The sequence below is a fragment of the Heteronotia binoei genome, chromosome 7 (assembly GCF_032191835.1).
Source record: "Heteronotia binoei isolate CCM8104 ecotype False Entrance Well chromosome 7, APGP_CSIRO_Hbin_v1, whole genome shotgun sequence".
NCBI classification, from domain to species: Eukaryota; Metazoa; Chordata; class Lepidosauria; order Squamata; family Gekkonidae; genus Heteronotia; species Heteronotia binoei.
In genome coordinates this window covers 22,865,629-22,881,871 of record NC_083229.1, presented here as the reverse complement: position 1 = coordinate 22,881,871, position 16,243 = coordinate 22,865,629, and the positions used below count along the sequence as shown (strand labels likewise).

Below are 16,243 nucleotides of genomic sequence, written 5' to 3'. Positions count from 1 at the left end.
TCAAAGCCATGACTCCTCTCAGCTTCAGCAAAGCAACACACACAGAGAAAAAATATCAGAGGGCCCAACATAACCTCAACTTTCCAGAGTTTAAGAAAAGCAAATTCTTACCTTGAAGTAGCTGAAATCAAATATGATTTCACTATATTTCTGTTGATCAGCCTTGTCTTTCAGTCGGAAAACACCAGGGATGAACTCTGAAAGTCTCAGAAGTTCAGCGATAATCGCGTTCCCACAAGAGACAATCCTCAGAATTGCCTGCCCACATAGATTGTTTTCAGCTAGGAAATCCAACATGGCGGACTCTGTTCAACAGTATGGTTTCACTCCGAGTCTGTAGTTTCACCCTTTAAATTATCTGAAGAGAAACACATTGCTAGGTGCTTCATCAATTCATCTGAAAAGACAGCACAAAACAAAGCACTTGCGGAACTGAACCAAGTTCTTATCTGAAATACGGAATATATTTAAGACACCCATTTAAACTAAACACGATTTACCGGATAATACAGGGATAGACAACGAGAAGGGACTTGGCTCTATTAAACCCCACAGAACATCTTTTTTCTGAGCACGACAGCCCTAGCACACTGTTATTTGAGACCAGGCTAATCATAGTTTCATCCATCAGAAACAATTCATACATTCAAAAAAGCAGGATTCTGACTCACAAAAGCTTTTGCCAAAATTATATGAGTCTGTCATTAGGGTACCATAAAATTCTTTATTATTTTTACTGTAGTAGGCCATCCCTTTGGAATCATAAGGAATAGTACCATCCTGTAAGAAACAGAGGTATTGTACATTTCAATGCAGGTGCCCTCTTTGATTTTATTCCTAGAATCATATAGGAAACACATATTGGTATGCAATGCCATGCCAGAACACATGTGCCCAAGAACTGGAAAAACCCCAGTAGCTAGATAGTGCTAACTTTATCATGGAACCTATCATTTTATCATGGATCTTTATAAGGAGGACAGCTAGTGCAGTGAGGGAAATACCAACAACATCTCTCCGATGTGTTGAGGAGAATATGCAGCTCCAAGCACTCGAGGCTGGATTATTTAGCTGTGCTCTCAAACAACCCCCATAGGTCTGACAGCTTTCTTTCCACCTGTTAACCCTCTAGAGTCATGCCACAAGTCACCTCAAGAACTTTGGCTTTGGCCTGGTACAAAATGAACTTCAGATTCTGTGTATCAGATGCTGAGGCTTTTGCTGCGGCTACACGCAGAAAGCAACTGGCCCCATCGAACCATAAGAAGCTATCAACGTTTGCAAAACACCTCTCAATACTGAGAGACAATTCTTGCTCAGAAATGCGTCATGTCCAAATAAATTTTTGAATTCCCTCTCTAGATGATCCCAGCCGTGTTCGACCCTGCAGAATATTGCGGTGGTGAGGGGAAATAATCACAGATGTTGGGAACTTTCATTCTGAGTAATTCTTCCAGTGGTCTTGGAGGACTTGTAGGGTCCGTCGATGGAGCCCATAAGTTGGCAACAGGGAAGGAGAACAAGATATGCTGTGACAGCAGTGTGCCAACTGAGTTAAGATAAGCAGCTGTACCAAGTGGCTTAGGTCCACAGTGGGACTCCAAGGGATGGCGATGCTTGGTTTATCAATACCACTAATACACAGTTGCAATCTAGGGTTGCTAGCTATGGGATTGGGAAATACCTGGAGATTTGGGGGTGCAGCCTGAGGAGGGGAAGGTTTGGGAAGGTTCAGCAGGGTATACAATGCCTTAGAGTCCACCCTCCAAAGCAGCCATTTTCTCCAAGGGATCTCTAAGAGATCTCCAGGCACCCCCTGGAAGCTGCCAACCCTTTTGCAACCTCCACGCTAGAAAAACAGCAGGAGGTGTTGCATTTCTTTCCCATCACGCCGGCTAAAGTCATAAAAACACAGAAGCTCTTGTCTGCAAGAAGCAGAAAGACATAGCAACCCTGGCTCAAATTAAACTTCCGCTTATTTGCAACAACAACCCAACTTCACCCACCCTAGCGATGCCAGGTCTCCCCGGTCACTGCGCGGGGGGGGAGGCGCTGGAGGGGTACGGTTGCCAGATCCAAGCTGGGAAACTCCTGGATATTTGGGGATGGATCCTGGGGATAAGAGAATAGACCTCAATGTGGTACAATGCACTCAAGCCCACCCTCTAAAGAATCCATTGTCTCCAAGGGAATCCTGCAATTTGGAGATGAGCAACTCCAGGGGATCTCCAGGTGGGACCTGGAGACTGGCATCCCTAGCAGTGTACTTACTATCGCAGCTGAGCTGAAAGGCGACGATTTCTTTCCCCAGAGCTTTGACTCTAAAAGAGGCAGGGAGGATTGCAACGGAGGAAGCTCGCGAAAGGCGAAAAGAGGATGCCGGAAATGCTTGCAAAGGGTGCAAAACCCCCAAACCAGCTGCAGCCATCAATGCCCAGCAGCGCCGGGCCCTTCCCCTTGCACCGCATCACATGAGAGCTCTCCGGGTCATGTGAACGGGCGCGGGCTGATGATGAGCGCGGCTCGGTCTCCTCCTCGTTTTCTTGCCACTGTGCAGATGGCTCAAAGCACGGATTCCTGGTAGTGGAAGTCACTCACCACTGGTCGGTCTCCTCTAGCAAGAGAGGAAAGAAAGAGGTCTCTGGTGCTAGGTAGGGGAAACCGAAAACCCTCCTTTTAGTCCCCCCTTTTTTTTGCAGCACTGGAGATATTCGGAGTAGGGGGGAAACAAACAAACAGAGCAGGTAAATGTTCAAGCGGTGCTGAAGAAAGAATTGCGCCGGTGCTTGGGATTTCTTCCCACGGTCTGATTCAGAGAGAGCTTTTGCAGATCTCTTCGATGCTCTAAATTGGGACCCGTCTCCTGTGCCGGAGGGAGAGCCGGGTTGGTTTATAGCGGGAAAATAAAAACACAGCAGCAATCCAGGACTGACAAAAATGCGCTAAAAAGGAGCTCTCTTGGTCAGATGGGAGTGTGGGAAATACTCTGTACAGGCTCAGAGTCACGTAGTGGTTGGGGCTGCTGTTAACTGTGAAACAGAGGCCGACTGAATTAAGTTGCCAAGACTGGTTTGGTTATTCTTGGGTAAGGTTGCCATTGCCAACTTCCAGGTGGAAGCTGGGGAGCTCGTGGGATTACAACTTATATCCACACTACATAAATCACTTATTTTTTAAATGGCTGCTTGCCTTAGAGAGTGGGCTGTGTAGCCTTATACCCTACCAAAGCCCGTTCCTTCCTAAGCCCCACTCCCTTAGGCTCCATCTCAAATCTCCAGGTGTTTATGAAACCTAAACACCTGTTTTCATGAAGCGGAGCTCACATGGTCTGATGGGAGTGCAGGAAATATTCTGTACAGGCTCAGAGTCACATTTATTAACTGTGAAACAAAGGCCAACTGAATTAAGTTGCCAAGACTGGTTTGGGCTATTTCTGGGTAAGGTTGCCATTGCCAACCTCCCGGTGGGGGCTGGGGAGCTCCTGGGATTACAACTGATCTCCACACTACATAAGTCACTTATTTATTAAATGGCTGCTTGCTTTAGAGAGTGGACTGTGTGGCCTTATACCCTACCAAAGCCTGTTCCTTCCTAAACCTCACTCAGGCTCCATCTCAAATCTCCAGGTGTTTATGAATCCAAAGTTGGCAACTCTGTTTCTGGAGATCTGAAGGCAATGCTTGGGAAAGGTGGACTTTGGGGAGGAGAGGAAATTAAGCGGGGATGTGACGCCATAGAATCTGAAGATGTCATTTCCTCCAGGGAAACTGATCTCTGTAATTGGGAGTTTGCAATTCCAGCAGAGCTCCAGGCCCCACCTGGAGGCTGACAACCCCACTTGTGACTCGGACGCTTCGATGACAGGATTACGTAGAGACATGTGTCTGTTAAACTCTGCCATCCCTTCACAAAGCTGTTGGTGGCTTCTTTGTGCAATAAACTGTTTGTTGTAGTGGTTAAGTGCAAGGACTCTTATCTGGGAGAACCAGGTTTGATTCCCCATTCCTCCACTTGCAGCTGCTGGAATGGCCTTGAGTCAGCCATAGTTCTAGTAGGAGTTGTCCTTGAAAGGGCAGCTTCTGGGAGAGCTCTCTCAGCCCCACCTACCTCACAGGGTATTTGTTGTGGGGAAGGAAGGTAAAGGCGATTGTGAGCCTCTCTGAGATTCAGAGTGAAAGTGGGATACAAATCTAATATCTTCTTCTTTTTCTCCCCTCCTTTGTAATTTGGCTTCAGATTGCATGCAGTTGCAAGGATGCAGAAAAGGAAATCCCAAATCTTTTCAGGAGAGTTGACATTTTGGTCTCTAGAGCAGCCCAAATGCAACAGGAATTGTAACACTTTAAAGTTCAACAATAACTTTTTCTGACGTAAACTGTTGTGGGCTGTAGTCCACGTTTTTGTGTTAGAAGAAGTGGGCTCCAGTCCATGTTGGCATAACATTTTGTTGACCTTTAAGATGCCCCATTATTATTTTTACCCCAGTCTTTGTTTTCAAGCTCCCGTGTAGTCTTTCTCCCACCTCCACTTGGATGTGGTTACAGACTATGCTATACCCACCTAGATAGAACTGACTTGAGTCTTTAGGGTTTGTAGAATCTTTTGGGATCAAGTGCTGTGTTCTACTGGAGAAAGTTTTCCTTCCAGACGTTTCGTTCTCAGCTGCGGAGAACATCCTCAGTGGCATTGCAGCCGGAGCAGGCAGCCAAGAAGGTCTGAGCGCCTGCTCCGGCTGCAACGCCACTGAGGATGTTCTCCGCAGCTGAGAACGAAACATCTGGAAGGAAAACTTTCTCCAGTAGAACACGGCACTTGATCCCGAAAGATTCTACAAACCCTAATGATGTTACCAGCTGTGAAAACCTGAAATCTTTGATGACTTGAGTCTCTTCCCTTCCCATGTTGTCACTTAGGGTTACTGGATCCTTTTAAGTTCAGATCCTGTTTTCTATAGGCGAGTCCACAGTCTGGGGGAAAGCAGGTGATGTCTGGCAATGAGGACACAGTCTGGGTTGGAATCTTATCTGTTCTTCCAGATAAGAGTCCACACACTTAACCAGTACACCAAACTGGCTCTCCTAATGGATAGCTTCTCCCAGAATTAGAGGTTTCCATAGATGTGGTCCATCTATCTTTCAGGTAGCTTTAGGCAGTTTAGAATAAGTGTGCCTATTATATGGAAGATCAAGGAGCAGCATTATCATTCATGTTATGAATACTAATTTATGTATTCTTTATTAAAGAACTCTATATGTCAAGCTGTGAAATGGAGATTCCTCAGGGAGAGGGCTAACACGTAGTTTGTTCATTTTTTCCTAAAGGGGTCCCAAACGGCCAAAAGTTTTAAATGTCACTATAGGGTTTTCTGCGGTGAACTGTTGACTGGCATAGCCTGGTATAAAATGAGGTATGTGCTCTAAAACATTTTCCAAAGTTAGCGGAAAAGTGTTTCATGAAGGCAGAAAATTTAAAGAGTATAGTTTATTATTGTTGTTGTTGTGTACTTGGTCTATATAAGTGTGTTGAGTAATTCTCACGTTACGTTACCATGGTTCAGTCAGACGTCTCAGAGCTTTTCTCTCAGGAGCAGTTCTTGAAAGAGCTCTCTCAGCCCCACCTACCTCACTGGGTGTCTGTTGTGAGGAGAGGAAGGGAAGAGGATTGTAAGCCACTCTGAGACTCCTAGTGAAGAGCAGGGTATAAATTCAGTTTCTTCTACATTAAATGGATGTGTGATTGAAACCTCACATTTATTCAGGTCTCTGGTTTCATTTGTACAGTGAACACACATTGGCTTACTGTAATATACTGACATGCATGTTGAACATGTGCTTATTAGTAACATGTGAACAGGGCTCAAATCTGGATGCTTGCTGAAGTGGGTGTGTTGACCAATGCTCAACCATTATGACTTTGCTATAGTTCTGTGGTACAGTGTCATGGCAACAAGCCCCACCCACAGTTCTCAGTGTGTCTTCATCATAGTGCAGTGGGGGTGGAGCTTCCTCCAAGGTTCCATGAGCCTTGACTAGAATCTTTTCTCCTGTGATTTGTGTTTTATTGCTCTAAGAAGTGAGATGGCTGGCCACCAAAGACAGGGTCTTTTAAGTGGTGGCACCTTACCTATGGAATTCCCTTCCTCTTGCTCTCTTCCTGATGACAAATTTGGTAAACTTTCAGCACCGGACAAAATGTTTTCTTTAGGGTTTGTAGAGTCTTTCGGGATCAAGGGCCGTGTTCTACTGGAGAAAGTTTTCCTTCCAGACGTTTCGTTCTCAGCTGTGGAGAACATCCTCAGTGGCGTTGCAGCTGAGAACGAAACGTCTGGAAGGAAAACTTTCTCCAGTAGAACACGGCCCTTGATCCCGAAAGACTCTACAAACCCTAATGATGTTACCAGCCGTGAAAACCTGAAATCTTTGATAAAATGTTTTCTGATCTCCCAGGCTATTGAAAATGTTTAATTGATCGCTCTTTGGAAGGAGGTTCCCATTTTGCTGCTGTCTGGTAATTTTTATAATCTGTAGGACAATATTTGACATATAGGTTGTTCATTGTTTTGTTTTCGGATTTTTGTTATTGCTTTATTGAGGATTTATGGGTGGCATTGGAAATCCAATGTCAACTCATTACTTCTAGATTTTATTATATACTATTTGGTTCTGGAATTTATTTTATTCTGCTTTTCTGCCAAGGTGGTTGTTGTTGTTTTTTTTAAAAAAATTCTACATTACTGTTTGTTTGTTTGTTTCTATTTGTATCCTGCCCTCCCTGCAAACAGGCTTAGGGGGCTAATGGCAAATTAACTTCACAAAATACAATAGTCTATTATAAAACAGTATTAAAATAAAACATTAAACAAGTATTAAAAACCATAATATATAAAATTAACATCTTTGGTGCTGGATACTATAGTTTAGGATTGTTGTTATCCGCCCAGGGCCCATTTGGGATTGGGCGGGCTATAAATGGAAACAAACAAACAAATAACCTCTGGTTTGCTCTCATTCCTGGCCCTCCCTCTTCCAAAGATTCCATGCTGGTTCAGCACTATGTTTGGCTGAAAACATAACGCTATGCTTTGCAGTAAAGCAGAATTTAGTATCTGACTTGGACTATATGAAGGGACAAGTGAGCATATAGGCACATGTCTCATTCCCGTGGTTCCAGATCATGGTCTGGTGTTACGTCTGAAGTTCTGAACTATCATGTCGTAATTTTTAATCGTCTTAAAAAACCCATGCATGCCCTAAAACTGGACAGCTCAAGCAAGCTCAATCTCATCAGATCTCGGAAGCTAAGCGGGGCGGACCCTGGCAAGTATTTGGAAGGGAGACCTCCAAAGGAATACCAGGGCCGGGATACAGAGGCATGAAACAGAAAGCACCTCTCTGAAAAATGTCCTAGCCCCATGACTTTATGGCATGCAAGTACATGCATGCGTGCGCACACACACACACACACACACACAAATACTTCAAAAAAACCAACTATGCATAATTAAAATTAGATTGAAGGATCTTCTCCTTCCATTGGTCCCTGTGCATCAACTACAGTCACTAGGCAGCCATCTATTGGCTGTCTCACCACTCAGGGAGGCCTGAGAACCGGGTTTGATTCCCCACTCCTCCGCTTGCACCTGCTAGCATGGCCTTGGGTCAGCCATAGCTCTGACAGAGGTTGTCCTTGAAAGGGCAGCTGCTGTGAGAGCTCTCTCCAGCCCCACCCACCTCACAGGGGGTCTGTTGTGGGGGAGGAAGGTAAAGGAGATTGTGAGCCCTCTGAGATTCTTTGAAGCGGAGGGCGGGATATAAATCCAATATCTTCTGTCTGACACTGACCAGAGCCCAGGTCTTTTCCCTTGGGGCTCTGTGGACTGGGCTCTCTGAAGAGGTGAGAGGGACCCCCTCCTTGGAGACCTTCATGAGATGCAGCAAGGGGTGCTTATTAGCCAAATCTTTTGAGCAGGGCTTTTTTTTTTTGGTAGAAAAAGCCCAGCAGGAACTCATCTGCATATTAGGACATACCCCCTGACACCAAATCAGCTGGAACTGCATTCCTGTGTGTTCCTACTAAAAAAAAAAGCCCTGCTTTTGAGGGCGTTTGAATTGGCAGTCATGTTTAGCGTGTGGGGGGAGATTTGGGGATTTTTATTTATTTTTGGTTTTAAACTGAACATGAGGAAAGGTGGGTTATAAATACAATTCGAATGCAGTCATCTTTGAGTAGAATCTCATGCACATTGTAAAGAGGCTGAAATGCAATTGTAAATTCACTTTTTTATATTGGCACCAGTTGTTTAAGATGCTTAGTATTTGTGCTTTTTCTGTTTTCATCCATGCACACCAGCAGTTGGGGAAGGGGGTGAAAAGTGACACATGTGAATTCAGCCTTAAACTTACATGTAATCTCTTAAAACTGGACCAGTGGGTCTCTGTCCAGCACATAAACAGCCATTATTCAGTGTAAATAAAGTACAGGGGTGGCGGGATTAGCACAACCTTGGCAGCCCAATGCAATAGTAGCACAATGCAATGGTAGAGCTGTAAAAATGTTTTTGTTATTTTCCAGGTAATTAATGCAAGATGCCTGGGGGTTCCACAGTTTCATTCACCGGCATGAACTCATGCCTCTCTTCTCTGAAAACCTGCCAATCGTACATAAGCTCCGGAATGGATATCGCAACAAAAGTTGCTCTTGACCTTGTGGAAAATCACAGTGAGTAGCTGTTGCGTGGAACAGTCTTATTCTCTGCACTGTCGATTCCAAAGCTATCAGCAAACCTCTCGAATGGAAGTGCGGCCCTGGAGAGTGATTTGATACCATTCATTACTCTGGTGATAGCTGTTTTTCCCCTTTTTTTTTTGCATGTGGATCTGTGGCAGTTGTCCCATGAAAATCACTTTAGTATTTTGAATGATAAATGGAAACTCAATGTAAATATGATAAGAACTGGGGCTTCTTTGTAGTGCAAGGAGCAAGGTAGATCAGATCTGACATAAATGCATGCATTTGTTTATTGCATTATTTATTTATAAGAAGCCCCGTGGCGTAGAGTGGTAAGCTGCGGTACTGCAGTCCAAGCTCTCTGCTCATTACCCGAGTTCAATCCTGGTGGAAGCTGGGTTCAGGTAGCTGGCTCAAGGCTGACTCAACCTTCCATCCTTCCGAGGTCAGTAAAATGAGTACCTAGCTTGCTGGGGGTAAGGTGTAGATGACTGGGGAAGGCAATGACAAACCACCCTGTTTAAAAGTCTATCTTTACCTTTTTATTTATAGCCCAGTTTTATCCCCAGGCACACAAAGTTGCTTTATACTGAACCAGGCTACTGATCCATCAAGGTCAGTATTGTCTGCTCACATGTCTACTCATAGAGGCCTTACGCATCACCTACTACCTAATCTCTTTATCTGGAGATGCCAGGGATTGAACCCGGGACCTTCTGAATGCCAAGCAGAGGCTTTTCCACTGAGCCACAGTCCCTCTCACATGCACCTAAAGAATTGGGTGCAGGATGCGGCAGCTGCAGGACATCTCCATTGCAGGATCTAAATTGATCTTGTATGTCCTTGACCTATGTTTCAGACTACTTTCAGGGTTAGCACATACATCCCCAGTAAGAACTGCAAGTCTCCCCTGTAATTAATTTCATGAATTTTGCTTGAAACACATGAAGCTGCCATACCTGAGCCAGAGCAGTAAACCAGGAATCCCCATTCTTGTTGAGCCTTTGGGCACTTCTGGGCTTTTGAGAATGGGTAGTGGGACCCTGACCTGGCTTCGTGGCGCAGAGTGGTAAAGCTGCAGTACTGCAGGCAAAGCTCTCTGTTCACGACCTGAGTTCGAACCCGGCGGAAGCTGGGTTCAGGTAGCTGGCTCAAGGTTGACTCAGCCTTCCATCCTTCCGAGGTTGGTAAAACGAGTACCCAGCTCACTGGGGGGAAAGTGTAGATGACTGGGGAAGTCAATGGCAAACCACCCCATAAAAAGTCTGCCATGAAAACATCGTGATGCGACATCACCCCAGAGTCAGAAACGACTGGTGCTTGTACAGGGGACTACCTTTACTTTTTTAGTGGGGCCCCACCATGAAATGGCTGCCACAGGATCTCAGAGCCAATCACAGAATGTTGGGAGGTTCCAAACCAGGCATCCTCCTAGAGTGGAGGCAGGTGTTTCTAAACAGGTGGTTTCTCTTGGGTTTTCTCAAGTACCGTCTGCTTCACTGAGGTGGAGGAAGGCCAGGGCTGACTCTTTGTTTTGGGGAAAGAGATAATTTATTGAAGAAGCAAATGCATGCCAAGAAATCCATCAGCAGGCACCATGTTGGATACTGTGAATACAACCTGTTGATGTGTCTGTTAATTCCAAATGAATACTGGGATAGCATCCATGACTTTGATGTAGCACAGGTGTAGCTGTTGACATCTGTAGGATGTGTTTCCTCACCTTGAAAATCTTAAATAACCTAGCTTGGGAAGAAGCTCCATGTAGCCAAACTCCGTGTAGCTCAGGGGTAGCCAAACTGCAGCTTGGGAGCCACATATAGCTCTTTCATATATATTGTGTGGCTTTCGAAGCCCCCACTGCCCCGTTAGCGGGCTTGGAGAAGGAATTTCTCTCTTTAAATCACTTCTCCAGCTGGTGGCTTGGAGAATGCATTTAAAGTTAATGTTGCTTTCTTTCCATCTCTCTCTTCCTCCCCCTTCCCCCATTTATTTCCCTTCCTTCCATCTGTCCATCTCACAGTTCTCAAACATCTGACATTCATGTCTTGCAGTTCTCAAACATCTGATGTTTATTCTATGTGGCTCTTACATTAAGCAAGTTTGGCCACCTCTGGTGTAGGTTATTATCTTACAAATTGCTGTAAAAACATTCAGTTGGATCCCAATGGCTTTTCAACCACAGTCCCCCTTTATAATTTGTCTTCCATCACTGAGTAAACACTTCTATCTACCTTGACTCATCTCAGTTTCGTGTAATTTTTTTATAGCTATAGGGAGGGCAATCCTGGTTGTCATCACTAACCAGTGTGGTGTAGTGGTTAGGATGGGCGGACTTTATTCTGAAGAACTGGGTTTGATTCCCCACTCTTTCACATGCAGCTGCTGGGTGACTTGGAGCCAGTCACAGTTCTCTCAGAACTCTCTCAGCTGTCCACCTGCCTTGCAAGGTGCCTGTTGTGGGGAGGAGGAAGAAGAAAACTGCAGATTTATACCCCGCACTTCTCTCTGAATCAGAGACTCAGAGCGTCTTACAATCTCCTATATCTTCTCCCCCCACAACAGACACCCTGGGAGGTGGGTGGGGCTGAGAGGGCTCTCACAGCAGCTGCTCTTTCAAGGACAACTCCTGCAAGAGCTATGGCTGACCCAAGGCCGTTCCAACAGGTGCAAGTGGAGGAGTGGGGAATCAAACCCGGTTCTCCCAGAAAAGAGTCCACACACTTAACCACTACACCAAACTGGCTCTCAAACCGGGAGAGGAAGGGAAGGAGATTTTCAGACGCTTTGAGAATCCTTACAGCAGAGAAGAGTGGGGTGTAAAACACAACTCTTCATCATGACAAAAATCTAACTTCTATCCATCACCTAAATAAGTTTTAGAAAACTGCAGGAGTCTATTAGCACTTTCAAGGCTAATAAAATTTGTGGCAGGTATGAGCTATCATTAGTAACTGCTCACTTTATATGAAGAAGTAAGCAGTGGCTCACAAAAGCTCATCCCCTGCCACAAATTTTGTTAGTCCTTAAAGTGCTACTAGACTCTTATTCTTTTCTATTGCTATGGACAGACTACCATAGCCATCCATCTTGATTTATCTCCATATGGATAATGTAAACCTTTGTCACATTTTGCCTAACCTGAAGCAATGACTCACGAAAGCTCATGACCTGCCACAAATTTTGTTAGTCTTTAAAGTGCTACTCGATTCTTGCTCGTTTCCACTGTTACAGACAAACACAGCTCCCCATCTTGATCTAATAAGTTTTGTACTTGAACATGTGAACACCTGAAGCTTCCTTATACTGAATCAGACCACTGATCTTTCAAGGTCAGTATTGTCTCCTCAGTCTGTAAGCGGCTTTCCAGGGTCTCAAGGCAGAGAGGTCTTTCATGTCACCTACCGCCTGATCCTTTTAGCAGGAGATGAGAGGGACTGAACTTGGGACCTTCTGTATGCCGAGCAGATGCTCTACCACTGAGCCATGGCCCTCCCCTCAAATCTAGTGATGCTGGTAGAATGTACTTCTACTGAGAATCATCAAAAGGCTCCACCTGGAATGGCCAGGGCTCCGGCAGAAGAGGGCAGCCATGTGCTCCCAAACCGGCAACACTAGCTGGCCAGGCTCGTGGGGCCAAGCCAAGCCATGCTGTGGTGCAGCTTTTTTGGGCCCAGCTCACTGGCTGGGCTTGCAGGGCTGGGCAGCACTGTGGCACAGCTTCCTGGGGCTTGGCTCACCAGCCAGGCTCGCAAGACCAAGCCGCGTTGTGGTGGTGGCAGCTTCCTGGGGCTCCTGCTGGCCTTTTTCTAGAAAAAAAGCCCTATCAAGAGGCACTTACAATACATGACTGCTGAAAATACAAGGTGACGCAATGACATTTCCAGGTGCCATGATGCCCTTGTTTCTGGGGTTTGTGGCGCCCTGGTCTAATATTCCTCTTGTTTGTTTTTAAACCATTGGTTACTATATTTCTGTAAAGTGGACTTTTACTTGTTCACCACCTTGAGGACTCTGATTGGTTGGCAAGGCAGGCTACAAATCATTTAAATCAGGAGTCCTCAACCCCTGGGCTGTGGACCAGTACTGGTCCGTGGCCTGTTAACAACTGGGCCATGAGTTGTATAATTATTTCATTATATATTACAATGTAGTAATAATAATAAGACATTGGATTTATATCCTGCCCTCCACTCTGAATTTCGGAGTCTCAGAGCAGCTCACAATCTCCTTTACCTTCCTCTCCCAACACAGACACCCTGTGAGGTGGGTGGGGATGAGAGAGCTCTCCCCAGAAGCTGCCCTTTCAAGAACAACTCTGTGAGAAGCTATGGCTGACCCAAGGCCATTCCAGCAGCTGCAAGTATAGGAGTGGAGAATCAAACCCCATTCTCCCAGATAAGAGTCCGCATATTTAACCACTACATCAAAAACTTTAGAAATAACGTGCACAATTGTATCATCCTGAAACCACCAGCTCCCCGCCCCCTCCCGGTCTATGGAAAAATTGTCTTCCACAAAAACCAGTCCCTGGTGCCAAAAAGGTTGCGGATAGCTGATTTAAATAAATAACAAGGTACCCTCTTAAGGGCCATTTCAGATGAATAAGACAGCATTAACAAAACTCCTCCCTCCTCTCACATGGCTGTCCATCTCCAAATCAGATCTCTATACACCTAATCACATACTTAAACAAAAACCACTGAAAGTTCCATTCATGGAACCCCCAGGATCTCCTCTGGTTCCTTCCTTAGAAGTATGCTTCTCAGGCTTATCCTTTTGGAGATGTGTCCAAAGATAACCAAAAGATGGCAGCAAAGACTCCAAGTTGTAGTTAATACGCACAGTTAATGAAGCACCTGCTCTAAACCCTGTGTGGAGTGACTGCCTTTCAGTGTGTTTAGGAGTTGCTCATTAATGTCTCCACCAGTACTCCCTCTAAGCTGAGGAGTCTTGTGAGCAAAAATTCTACTTTGTGAGCTACTGCATAGATTAGTTTGCTCTGGGACCAAGACAAAAATTTGTGAGTCAGAAGCTACTATCAGAATGCAAACCCCTAGACTAAAGGTCCTGCCTAGTGAAGAGACTGAATGAATAGCACAGGTAGCATAGTTGTCCGAGGAGGATATAAGGCCTAAAGGCATCTCTTAGGATAATCTAGGCTAGAGAGCCAGCATGATGTAACTGCTAAAATGTTGGACTAGGATCTGGAAAACCCAGGTTTGAATCCCCACTGCCATGGAAGCTTACTCTCAGCCTAACCCACCTCACAGGATTGTTGTGAAAATAAAATGGAAGAGAGGAGAGTGATATGAGCTGTTTAGGGACTCCAGCGGGAAGAATGGATGGGGTATAACTGAAGTGAATAAAAATACCATTGCTTCTCACTGAGCTACATACAGAACCAAATTGGAGTCCAGTAGCACCTTTAAGACCAACAAAGTTTTATTCAGAATGTGAGCTGTATGGGATGGAATTAGCAGTCCTACATATAGAGAGAGTGGGCATAATTAGTATGCCAAATAGTGAAAATGTTTTTAGCAGATTAAAAGAATAACAAGTTGGGGTCTGGTAATCGTTGGTTTGGGTTGACTCAGTGGAAAAAATAGCAAAGGGAACATCAGAACTGGAGATTGCTATGTCATTAGGTTTCTTAATTGTGAAGAGTAATAAATTGCAATCTGTTGTAATGTTCCAATGGTCTCCTCTAAAGCATGGGTTAAAATAACATTCAGAAGATGGTATACCTTTGCAGCATCTGAGCAATTTCATATTGCGCAGAATTGGGTCTAGAAACCTAAGGCATGTAGTATCATGTTGGGAGCAGTAAAGAAGAATATGGCACGACGAATCGACTTGTTTTAAATTGTATGTCTTCTAAATGATTTGTCATCTGAAATAACTGAAAAGGTTGCTTTATTCTTGAGTCTGGTAATCAAGGATCAATTGGCCAATGTATAGCTTTATATGGCTGGCTTATGTTGTTATTTCTGTATCTCTTTTTTGCCTTATTTATAATCTGATATATGGCAATAAAGGCTTGTGTTTGTTGTTAAATAGCAACATTTTTTACAACATGTTAAATAACAACATAGAATGAAGCTGGAGTCTACTGTGTTCAAATACTACATACAGCCTGAGGTTATCAACGCCTTTGCTAAGGATTTCTGTTGAAGACCTGGGCAACTTGTGAAACCAAGTGCTATGTACTGTGGACTGCCAGGCATTGACAGTAGCTTTCCTTTCACGTTCCCATGAAACTGTCAGCAGCCAGGCAGCTTTTCAAGCACTTGACAGGATTCTTGGTATGGGCTGAGTTTGGCTTTGAGTGTCACAGGTCACATGGACCTGTCTTTGTGAAACTTTTAAGGGCATGGATGTCTGGCAGACCTTTTGTTTGTTTTTATGCGTATTCCCAGGCTAGTTTTCATCCTTCTCACATGGCCCAAGAAGGGGGTTTGTAAAACTTAAAAGCTTACATATTCTTCTAAAGACAGAGGCTCAACTTGTTTTGGTAGTGAAAACTGCATCAAGTCACTGCCAACTTATGGCTACCTTGTAGAGTTTTCAAGACAAAAGACAAAACAGAGATGGTTTGCTATTGCCTGCCGCTGCACAGTGACCCTGGACTTCTTTGGTGGTCTCCCATCCAAATACTAACTACTTCTGAGAGCTCATGAGATTGGGCTAGCCTAGGCCATCTAAGTCAGGGCAGCTTGTTTTACCACCAGGCAAATGTAGGTGGTTGTCTAGAGAAGCAAATTTTCAACAACCGAGTCGGTGGGTGTACTGCTTGGACTAGGTCAGGGGTGGCCACATATGGCTCTTTTACACAGATTGTGTGGCTCTTCAAGTCCTCTCCACCCTGTCAGCCTGTCCTTCCTTCCTTCCTTCCTTCCTTCCTTCCTTCCTTCCTTCCTTCCTTCCTTCCTTCCTTCCTTCCTTCCTTCCTTCCTTCCTTCCTTCCTTCCTTCCTTCCTCCCTCCCTCCCTCCCTCCCTCCCTCCCTCCCTCCCTCCCTCTTTCTTTCTTTCTTTCTTTCTTTCTTTCTTTCTTTCTTTCTTTCTTTCTTTCTTTCTTTCTTTCTTTCTTTCTTTCTTTCTTTCTTTCTTTCTTTCTTTCTTTCTTTCTTTCTTTCTTTCCTTTTCTCAACCATCTGATTCTGTGTGACTCTTACGTTATGAAAGTTTGGCCATCGCTGGACTAGGTTATGGGAGACCTAAGCTCATATTCTTGCCCTACCTGAAGCCCATGGGGGAGGCAGTAACTCTAGTTCAGCTCAACCTACCTCTCAGAGTTGTTGTTAAGATAAAAAAGAGGAAGGGAGAAACCCATGTATGTTGTGTTGGGCAAGATGAAAAGAAAAATGTACTGCTAGATACAGATTGCTGCCCGGCAGATCTTTCCCATCCTTAGGGACTCGGACCTGATACCTGTCTGCGATTGGCAGGGTTTTGATGTCATAGGATTTGGTGATGGTGGCCAGCTTGGAAGGCTTTAAAAGGGGAGTGAACAAA

At 44.8% G+C, this 16,243-nt stretch overlaps 2 protein-coding genes across 2 annotated transcripts in view; one reads left to right on the top strand and one right to left on the bottom strand.

The window, feature by feature from the left end:
* WASHC5 (WASH complex subunit 5) overlaps window positions 1-2,518 on the bottom strand; it is a 46,033-nt gene extending 43,515 nt beyond the window's left edge. Inside the window, exons 1-2 of the mRNA XM_060243226.1 lie at window positions 2,272-2,518; window positions 112-397 (exon numbers count right to left, since the gene is read on the bottom strand). Coding sequence (XP_060099209.1) covers window positions 112-297 — 186 coding nt within the window. The 5' untranslated portion in view covers window positions 298-397; window positions 2,272-2,518. The remainder of the gene's footprint in view (window positions 1-111; window positions 398-2,271) is intronic.
* A 6,053-nt stretch (window positions 2,519-8,571) lies between these two features.
* Window positions 8,572-16,243, top strand: part of NSMCE2 (NSE2 (MMS21) homolog, SMC5-SMC6 complex SUMO ligase) — a 367,190-nt gene continuing 359,518 nt past the window's right edge. The window contains exon 1 of the mRNA XM_060243225.1: window positions 8,572-8,718. Coding sequence (XP_060099208.1) covers window positions 8,586-8,718 — 133 coding nt within the window. The 5' untranslated portion in view covers window positions 8,572-8,585. The remainder of the gene's footprint in view (window positions 8,719-16,243) is intronic.